This window comes from Haliotis rubra, unplaced genomic scaffold (assembly GCF_003918875.1).
Source record: "Haliotis rubra isolate DU_JTF1 unplaced genomic scaffold, ASM391887v1 Scf584, whole genome shotgun sequence".
NCBI classification, from domain to species: domain Eukaryota; kingdom Metazoa; phylum Mollusca; class Gastropoda; order Lepetellida; family Haliotidae; genus Haliotis; species Haliotis rubra.
In genome coordinates, this window is record NW_025767284.1 from 106,278 (window position 1) to 116,962 (window position 10,685).

At 41.6% G+C, this 10,685-nt stretch overlaps 1 protein-coding gene across 1 annotated transcript in view; it reads right to left on the reverse strand.

Annotated features, from left to right (window-relative positions):
- Positions 1-3,844, reverse strand: part of LOC124254827 (neuronal acetylcholine receptor subunit alpha-10-like) — a 54,855-nt gene extending 51,011 nt beyond the window's left edge. Inside the window, exon 1 of the mRNA XM_046688673.1 lies at positions 3,697-3,844. Within this exon, the coding sequence (XP_046544629.1) occupies positions 3,697-3,825 (129 nt within the window). The 5' untranslated portion in view covers positions 3,826-3,844. The remainder of the gene's footprint in view (positions 1-3,696) is intronic.
- Positions 3,845-10,685: the final 6,841 nt, after the last annotated feature.

The following is a 10,685-nucleotide window of genomic DNA, read 5'->3' on the forward strand; positions in this document are numbered from 1 at the left end:
TATATAGGGGTGGGTATTGCAGAAAATTTTCATATTGCGATATATTGCGATGCAAAGGCATGTATTGCGATATGTATTGCAATATATTGCATGAAGTATGTTCAAACAAAAAACTACTTATAATCGAGTTAATGCTTGATTTATAGAGCAAAAACACAGCAATATCACTATGCTTGATTAAGCTTTAATAGCAACTTTGAATCATGATGAAATAGAAATGTGAATAATATTTCGCACAAATGAAACAAGGAAATATCCGAAGATTTCCGAGTGTTACGAAGTTTTCCGAATGCAAGTAAGAATACAGGTTTTCGATCAGCGTATCGCAATACGTATCGTTTTCATGTCTGAACCGGTAAATACCGGTAAACCGGTTGTATTGCGCAGCCCTAATAATATATATATATATATCTATATGAAATTAAAGCATTTACCCGATCGGGAGGGGGTGCTCGAGGTATATATTGATAAAGAGACATGGACTGGTACATATACGTCCCATTCTTCACAGAAAAGGTTCAACATATATATAGCCATTTCGTAACATCACCAGAACAAAATTAACAAAAATGCAAGAATAAGTTAGAAGTTAGAATTTCCTGGGTTATAGATACAAATCGGGATCGACCGAGGGGATAATATGCCAATATAGACCCTGATAAGAATAAGAATATAAACGAAATTTGACTTGGTACAAATATAAGAAACAGTTTTATTCCCCAATCTCCAGAAGGAACGGCTACAGGATAATAAAGAATTATATTTAATGGAACTTTCTAGAAATAATAGCGGTGATAAATGTGATCATTAAGCTATTAGACAAAGCCATCTTCATGGAATCATTTGAAATCTAAAGTGTCATTGAATGTACCTTCAGTTTCAGATCTGTTATAAATGGTCTCTTTGAACAACGAATTACCATCTGTTGACTCAGCGGTGCGCAATGAGACTGAATATGCCATGTCGTAAAACATATCGAAAGTTGGAACATTAATCATACAATCATATAAAAAATCATCCCTAAATCACGCCGAGTGTGGGCCTTATGTGGCTATTTACAGGATTAATAATTCCCAATCAAAAATGTATTTTTTTTCAATACGGATCTAATACCTGAGGCATCCACATGTAACCCCCCATTGCAATGCTATTGATAGCGAATCGACGTAACGAGATTCATTCAAACACATTGGTAACCCCCAGAACATCGGGAATTTATTCATAGAAGTCAAGCCACGCAGCTAACCCAATATTGAAGAATGAAATACATCAGCAGAAAAGCAATAGTGACTTGACGCATTGATAGCTATTAAAACACTATTTGTCAAACTTGTTTTGAATAATAACTTGATGGTTCGGTTGGCGTTGGTTTCCTTCGTCCCAAAGCGATAAAGTGTCTGTTTGAATCTTTCAAGGGTCTCGCAGGACAGCGGGCACTATCAGATCACCATACATACTAAGGGGAAGCAGAAAGAAAAATGAATATATGTATAGATATTTAAAAAAGAACCTTAAAATACACTCTGTAGGAAGCTAATGATGTTATCTCCCGATCCCTTAGCACCCTATGTCATCATCCTTAGCTATACAACCTTCAGTTTGGATGAATAGATTGACAAGGAATTGGTATGTAGTTTGACGTATTGATACCTATTAACAGATTGCCCGCTGCACGTGGAAAGATTGCAGGATATTTGCAACTAATAAGTGAAGTTGCGAAGTAAATGGAACTTGTTCTATTCCAGTGAACAATCTGATATGTCTGAAAGAAATGCTGACTTACGTGTGTCTGAAATGTATTCGTGTGTGTAATGAATATGCATGATGACCTGATAGTATCTCTCAGTGCCTTGTGTGACGATTGGGGTTAGAACTGGTCTTCAGCAACACATGTTCGTCACAAGAGGCGATCGGGATCGGGTGGTCAGACTCGCTGGCTTGGTGGACACATGCCATCGTGTCCCATTTAAGTAGATCGATGCTCATGCTGCCGATCACTGGATTGTCTGGTAGAGACTCGATTATTTACAGGCTGTCGCCATACAGGTGGAATATTGCTGATTGCGGCGTAAACTAAACTCACTCACTCACTCTTTGACTATATGATATTACTCACTCATGTCAGTCCACACGGGGACGAGGGGGGGGAGGAGGGGTCACCAGGCCAGTGCCTGATCGAGGAAGTTTGTTTACAGTAAGAACCCCACTTGCGTTGTGTATTCTTGTTTAAAATTGACGACGTATGTCCTAGGTCTATGTTAGAATAAATATGTTACAGTATAGAGTTATGACCGTCGCAGCGTTACGGTAGCCTGGGAAATGGGGCCATGCTTAAACGTTTCGGGGTCCCGTTTTGGTTTGCTTGTTCTTTAGCGTCCCACTCACCAGTATTCTACGTATGAGACGGAGGCCCTCATGAAATGAAACCTTAGCCAGACAAATCAGTGACTAATGATAAGAGCAATATTTAAAGTCGTCGACACAACAGCAGCGATCCACAGAGCCTGACCATCCTCTCCATTCATCTTCGTAAAACCAGCTCTGGACATAACAAACCATCGGTTATTGCGGGCATTTCTCTCTAGCTTCAGAAACTGTTCCTTTTGAATAGGGATCGTAAGTAGGTCACGGCACCTCGCGAGACCTGAGTACCTCTGTTGACAAACAACGTTTCATACCTTTTTGAATGGTCTCATAGGTGTCAGCTGACAGTAATCAACCGATAATCCTTGCTGGAATAACAAATTTTCGATCTAACCATTCCCAAATTAGGCAACTGTTACGACTGTCAACATGACAGTCAAGCATGGCTGTACATTTGGTCCGGTGTAGTGAAGTCATATTTGGCGGTAGTGCAATTTGGATATACCGCCTCCAGAAATCTTGAAACGGAAAAAAAACTGGGCCCCGTCTCGCATATTGCAATTTGGCACGCGCAAAGGGAGCCGGAAACCAGCTCAGTACCGGAAGTAGCACCTTGCAAGACTTACAGGCCCTAATTGGAGTAGAATTCCTGGGCATATCGGGTGGTCATTTCCGGTATTTGAATGATTACTCCCGCTAATTACTTTCATCATTCCCGGTTGTTTTGAATATCTTTTCCTTGTGATGCGTAAATATAGCGCGTGAACTTCAGGTTTACATTCCCTCATATTTGTAGTAAAACAGGTTGTTTGAGTAATTATTCAACCTATTAAGGAATACTACATCCAGGTAATAACGAGTTATTACAGGTAATATATTCCCCATCAATACGAACTTACTGCTTAGCTATTTCCAGTATTCAGCTGCAGTATACGATATTAACTCATTATAACCACCTATGCCTGACTCTTATGAGTGTTAACACAAGCTCATCTAGAGAGTCGGTGCACTAATTGTTGGTTGATAACATATACCTGATACAGCTGAGGAACACTGAGTCCAACTAATTAGTTCTGTTTGATGTTTAACGCCGCACTCAAGCTATCTGACAGCGGTCTGCAAATAGTCGAGTCTGGACCAGATGATCAAGTGATAAACAGCATGAGCATCCACCTCCGCAATAGAGATATAAATCAAGCAAGTCAGCCAGTCTGACCACTCGATCCCGTTAGTCGCCTGTTACGACAAGTATGGGTTGCTGAAAATCAACTATAAACCGGATCTTCACTAATCATAAGGAGGTTTGTCTATGAAAAAACCCACTGTCCTTACCAAGTCCAGAATCTGTGTCAGGGTCAAGCCGAGCCCAATGTCCACTGCGTCCGCGGCGCTGTATACAGGTCTCACTGAAGTCTCGTACTCCTCCGTGAGTTCTCGCATCAACCTCTGTTCATTGGACATCTTCCTTTGTTCTGGGAAGTAGTCATCCTGTCCTGAAACGGAACAAGACTGAACAACAGGGGCGTACAGAGAATAACTTACATTCAACAAAATGTAGTAATATACTGAAACCACTCGTTCCTGGTTCTGGGTTCCTGGGCCCTTATTCTCGAAACGTTCGTAGCCTTAGGAATTTTTTGATCCAAGCCAATGTGTTAAGAATAGGCTTAAGAAGTTCGAAGGGCTACGAACGTTTTGAGAATAGGTAGCCTAGTTCTTGGACTAAAACCCTTTTGGTGACTTAAGTATTCGATCCAAACAAAACATAAATCGATGCGTTAATATTTCGAGTTAGCCTAGGTTCGACACCAACGTGACTAAAATAGGAATACTCAAGGTTTAAGAATTTACCTCGAGACAACCATGAGTTCGACATCGACGTATGACAAATAGGAATACTCAAAGTTCAAGAATTTACCTCGAGATAACCATGAGTTCGACATCGACGTATGACTAAAGTAGGAATACTCAAAGTTAAGAATTTACCTCGAGATAACCATGAGTCGACATCGACGTATGACTTAGGAATACTCAAGGTGCAAGACTTTACCTCGAGATAACCATGAGTTCGACATCGACGTATGACTAAAATAGGAAATAGTTTTTTAGCTGTACACACAGGGCGCCATGAGCATACACTAGTGTGTGGAAACGGCGCCATACAAATGGACGTTATAATTATTATTACTCAAGGTGCAAGAATTTACTTTGTGACAACCATGAGTTCGACACAACCGATTTTGTATATAAACTGATGACTGACAATTGGGGTAGAGTTAACTGTTTGTGTTGGTGAAGAAGGCAAATTGAAGCATAACAATATCACAAAATCAACACCAAGTGATTCTAAGTTAAAATACGTCAGCCCAAACATGTCCCTCTACACATCTCTTACGTCGCAGTGGTTATGAAACAAAGTCCCAAACCAAACTATATTTAGAGATCCAAATAAGGGATGCAAAATGAAGAAAAACTATGAGCGATTGCTCACTTCAGTCATCCCTCGAAACTTTCGAATTTACAGGTGTGTCCTGACCTATGCTTGATGTAACATTCCTATGATGAAATGTCTGGTCTGTTGATGATGCAGAGGACCCACCGTTCACACAGTGAGCACACATGACGTGTGGCGGATTAAGGGAGTATTTGTGATTGTATGTTGTTTAACACCTCACTCAGTAATAGTCCATGGCGGTGGTCGGTATAATGTGGATGTTTGAGTTGGGTTTGGTACCGCTTTTATAAATACTACAGTTATATTCCAACGAGTTACGAGAATAAAGGTCTTCGACATTGAAAACCTTTGTGAAACAAACTACTGAGGGTACGCTGGACTGCTCCGGATCTTTACACGGATAAGGGAGACAACTGAGCGGCGCCTTAGACGATTCGCCCCCTGGCGTCTTGGGTACACGAGAATAAGATATTGATCATAATTAATGGGCTCTGTTATTTCAGGTACTACGAAAGCGCTCACACAGCTTATACACGAAGCCTTCAAAACTACCAGTCGATAAATTTCCACTGAATGACAAATTTACACTCTCAAAATTTCCCTGTGTGATGACGCATTCAGTCAATTTTGAAAATCATCAAAAATTACCCAGGCGATTTTCAGTTCGTTTGTCGTATAAAGTCAAGTTGATATTTAAATTATCGATAATCCAGTTGTGTATTCAAACGTGAAATATATCAATACCAAACAATAAAAACCCCGTCTCATTCAGGGACTTAACCCGCATGGGCTTGACAGATTTGGTTTCTCATGAATACACAACGCTCCAATTGATTCTCTCTTAATCTTACAGCAGGTGTTGCCACATAGAAGTCTCTTCTGGGAATATGCTGAAATCACCTTCAGCCATGGTCGAGCTGACGTATGGATTTCAGCTTCTTTATCTGTCAGTAAAACGTGACGATACAGATGTTCACGAGAAGCTGAGGCAAGTGTTCATGAAAACATTTTTCAAAGATACTATTACAAGCCAAGTCTTAAATAATCGATTAAGTTCAGTAAATAATACCGAAACTAACTGCTGTACTATTTGAAAAGTACCACACAAACATTATCTTAACTCACAAGCAAAATACAACCGTCATTACCGCCGAGAAATGGTTACTCGAGGAAGATGAATTTGAAGCTCGCGTTTTGTTGTGTCATGCCTTACGTTTAGATACGTTAGTATGTTTTGTCAAATCCAATTTCCGAATGTATAATGTATAATTGCCCGTCAGTAAACATTTCATCAAATTATACAGTATGTATTGATCTGTACACAGGCTCACCATGGCGAGTATAACCGGTGAATGTTTATATCAGTGCTACTCTCCGTATGATCGCAGCTTGACCACACGCCCGGAATACAGTGTAAGATCGAAGGGCAACAGATCCACGGTTTAGATGAAGAACCTTTGGCTCAACGCCGCTTTGTACACTATTCCAGTGATATCACATGCAGGCACTGGAACTTCACCTGTGGTGAGTGAGTGAGTGCGTGAGTGAGTGAGGTTTTACGCCGCTTTTAGCTTTACTCCAGCAATATCACGGCGGAGGACACAGAAATTGACACCACCGAAAGCCACCTAGACATGCAATCTTGGCAAACCGGGGTTCGTACCCACGGTTATAGGCTTCCCTATGGGGATTAACTCTGTACAGCGAAATGCGACTTCTTAGACGGGTCACATTGGCCACCAATAAAGGTCAAAAATGGCCAAGATTTCACACTTTGTTTGTTATTGCTGTGCACATATAAACTGCCTTTCGATAATATACAATTTCTGGAGTTGATCAAAACATTGCAAAATTTATAAACACGCTATGTAGTGGAAAACAGTAGACGATACACCGCATACTTAGGCACCAAACATCACCATTGAATAACCACTTTTCGTATGTTTCACTACCAGCCACCATCAAACATTGCTGTAAATATTCTTTTTCCCGGAAGAAAATATCTCTGGACATCGGGGGCGGCGGGGTTACCTCGTGATTAAAGTGTCCGCTCGTCACACCAAGGACCCAGGTTCGATTCCCCACATGGGTACAACGTGTGTACAATTTCTGGTTGCCCCCGCCGTGATAATGCTGGAATATTTCTAAAAGCGGCGTAAAACCATACTCACTCACTGGACATCAAACATTAGTTTCATCTTAAGTTCGAAAAGGCAGCCTTGCAGGCAGGCCCAAAAAACGTGGTGACTATGAGGAAAACCATTTTTGGTTTCTGAAAAGGGCATCCTATTTCTATCGAGGGCATCAGAACATTCTGACGAGAATGGATTAGACTCTGTGCACCATTCAATTAGGGAAGGGCTGTCAAATTGTTTTGTCGAGTCAGCACCTTAACAATACAGGCTCATAGTAGTACAAGGAGACACGTTCTAGGTACTCAACTGCGACATCCCCTTGTCATCCTTAATTGATTTCGACACTAATCAAGACGTCTAGACTTGGTCGAGCAATCAGCGGACACCCTACGGACATTCTCGATCCGAGGACAGGTAACCATGGTTACCGATGTCGGTCAAGGAAGCAAAATCATCATTATGACGAATCGTGTATGGGTGAAAGGGGAAAACGTGAATGTGACGAATGTATGACGTCACAGAGGCTGTGAACGATAGTAGGGCCACTTATACAGCGCTGAACTCCACCATGCACTTACATGCTCTTAGCGTACACAACATGATAGACATTATTTCCCGGCATAACCCATTCTGCCAGCAAGTCGCTGGAAGGTTAACAGTTACCCATGTTCTGCTGGGTGAACAGATGAAGTTTTGAACAAGCTCCGAGGCTCCCATGCGTGCTTCGTTGTGGGGCAAGACAGAGGTCCTGGAAACTCCGAGGAGTCAAGCTGTGAAACACGGTCACCCTTCCAAGGACTTCAACTGATTTGTGACTTAGTATAACTGTAGTCTGTTTCACTAAATATATCCGACTTTTGTGAACGTAACACAATCTCCCAGTGGCAAAGCGACCGAGATTAGGTCAGGGGACGCACCTCATGCCAGATACTGCGCATCAACCACCATAAACTGTCTTACTGTTTGCAACAAAAGTAGCGGTGAAGAAGTCGCACGACGGTGCTGTCTTTGTTGAACATACTGTAAGTCAGCTACGCAGCAGTTGATGATAACTGACTTTTTATCTTTAATATTTCTAAATATTATATAATGCTTCCAAATTTGAGCAATTCAGTCTGATGTAATTCCGTATTTATGCCATATTTTCCCCTGTTTGTTAAAGGGAACATGACTTGCTTTTGCGTGCGGCCAGCAGACAGAATACGAACAAACGCTATGGACTATTATAAACACATGCTAACTTTCCTTTTGTGAGATATTTTTATGATAAAAATGAGATCTTGTCGTTGGTATTTCGGTAAGTGCATGACTTATGGCTTGAAACAACATGGCTTCCCATTGACAGCTGAATGCACCACAGGCAGTTCTCAAACAACATCATCAACAACACTTGGCAAACATCTCACACTTTCAAGCGTATACAAAATAGATTTATGCCTTCAGCGGGCCTTCGTCGAGGGAGTGGAGAACCCAGCTACTTCATCTTGCAAATAGATGAGTCCCTGTTGTGTTTTAACGATCAAGTGTCATCACTGCACCAGAGACTGATCCGTCCCATGTGATGTTTTGCGTGTTTACAAGTCAGTTGTCTCACTGAGAATAGAAATACGAACATGTAACATCGGGGAGGGCAGTTAATGATATGAAAGTTGTAAAGTTGCTTATTCTCTGCAGGGTTGCGCCCCTTTACTAAAGCAGGATCAGGTGAGTCTAGGTTCAAAATTGCCGATTCGTCCTTATTATGGTATCGCTTGTTAGGAAAATAGCAATAGGTCTTTAGCACAACGTCACGTCATGTATAGTTGGGATTTATCTCCATATGTAGTGAACATTTTGAGGTGAAATGGATGAGTGAGTGAGTTGGGTTTTACGCCGATTTGAGACAATCATGGGATGCTGAAGACCAATTCTAATCCGGATCTTTACAGCCGCAGGTTTTCTATCAAATGATACAGTATACATCGGTCTGTAGATAACATCATGTCGAGAGTGAGTGAGTGAGTATGGTTTTACTCCTCTTTAGAAATATTCCAATAGTATCACAGCGGGGAACAACAGAAATAGGCTTCACACAATCTACTAATGTTGGGAATCGAACCCGGGTCACGTCGTGACGAGCGAACGCCTTAACCACTAGGCTACGCAAAAGTGAAATATGGCCATGGCTGTACACTATTGTTCTGGATACGCCGCTCAGACCCAATGTAACGTCTCAGGGCCGTCTGTCCTTGTTCCATCCCCTTCGTGCTGACCGGCAGACAGGGTAACAACAAGTACCATCTTCTAACGTCTTCAGTATGAGGCGACGGGGGATCTGATCTCTGACCCTCAACTCTCTGGTCACCTATCAAGATCAGCGTAACCTAGCTCAGTATCATTCTCGGCCTAGATTTTCGAAGCTCTCTTAGCGCTAAGATAGCCGTAAGTGCCATGCATTAACTCTTTCCATTCGAAGGACGAGATATCACTTCTGATACGAGACTATTTTAAGCAACATGACACTTACATACGAGGGACGTGATATTACGTCTGCATGTTGCAAGGTTGAGATGGACCATTCAAGAGGAACATAACGTCAAAATCCATATGAACTGATATTTTTCAAACATCTTTATTCACTTTTATTAAAATATCCCCGACTAAAAGAGAAAATATTAGGTCGTCTTTAGCCCAGAAACATTGGTAATAATTGAACATAATTGAACTTACACAGTACTGTGATAATTATGACAATTTTTGTCAATCCTGTGACTACACTACGGTGGAAGAACAACCACAATTTAGTAGATTTATGTCATCACTTAGGATTATAGGGTCATGACATCCAAAGAACGAATGAAACGAGTGTTACCTGTGGTAACAGTTATACGAGCAGTCAACAGTCAAACAACATTGCTAACAATCAAACGTCAAACGTCGTACCAGTTACTCATCATCACAAATGGCAGATAGAACTTGGCCTGTAGTCCTATACGATTTTCCACGACCAGCCATTTAACGCTGTGTGGTCACCGAATGTCAAGATCATATAGCACGTGGTTTTGACCAGGGGAGATAATCAAGTAAATCCTAAATAATGCACCGTCACAAAGTACACGAATTGCATTCGAAGGACGAGGATACACGGCTAGAAAACTGTGATATATGTTAAGTATGAGTAGACGGGTTATCACGTCCCCCGTATGGAAACATTGTAAAAAATTGGACGTAATTTCTCGTCCATCGAATTCAGAGGCTACGGATGGAAATATCTGGTCGAATGCAAGGGTTGTAGATGCCTGGACGTGATATAACGTCCTTAGGATATATGTGCATCTGTGAAAAATTTACGTCGTATGGAAAGAGTTAACATTCACCCACGACTATCTTAGCACTAAGAAAATCTAGGCCCAGGCGTTTTAGCGCTCTCACTGACCAGATCTCCATATGACATCAGCGAAGAGTGAGCGACAGGGCGGGTGAGTAGGCGGGCAACGGTGTGGTGCTCCGCCAAATATTCTAGAGTGAGTGAGTATAGTTTTACGCCCCTTTTAGCAATATTCCAGAAATATCAGGGCGGGGAACACCAATAATAGGCTTCACACTTTGTACTCATGTGGGGAATCGAACACGGGTCTTCGGTATGACGAGCGAACGCTTTAACCACTAGGCTCTCCCACCGCCTCACAGTATTCTAGAAGCATCACTGCGGACCTTCAGTTATAGTACAGTATGGAGTGGTTTCGGAGGCC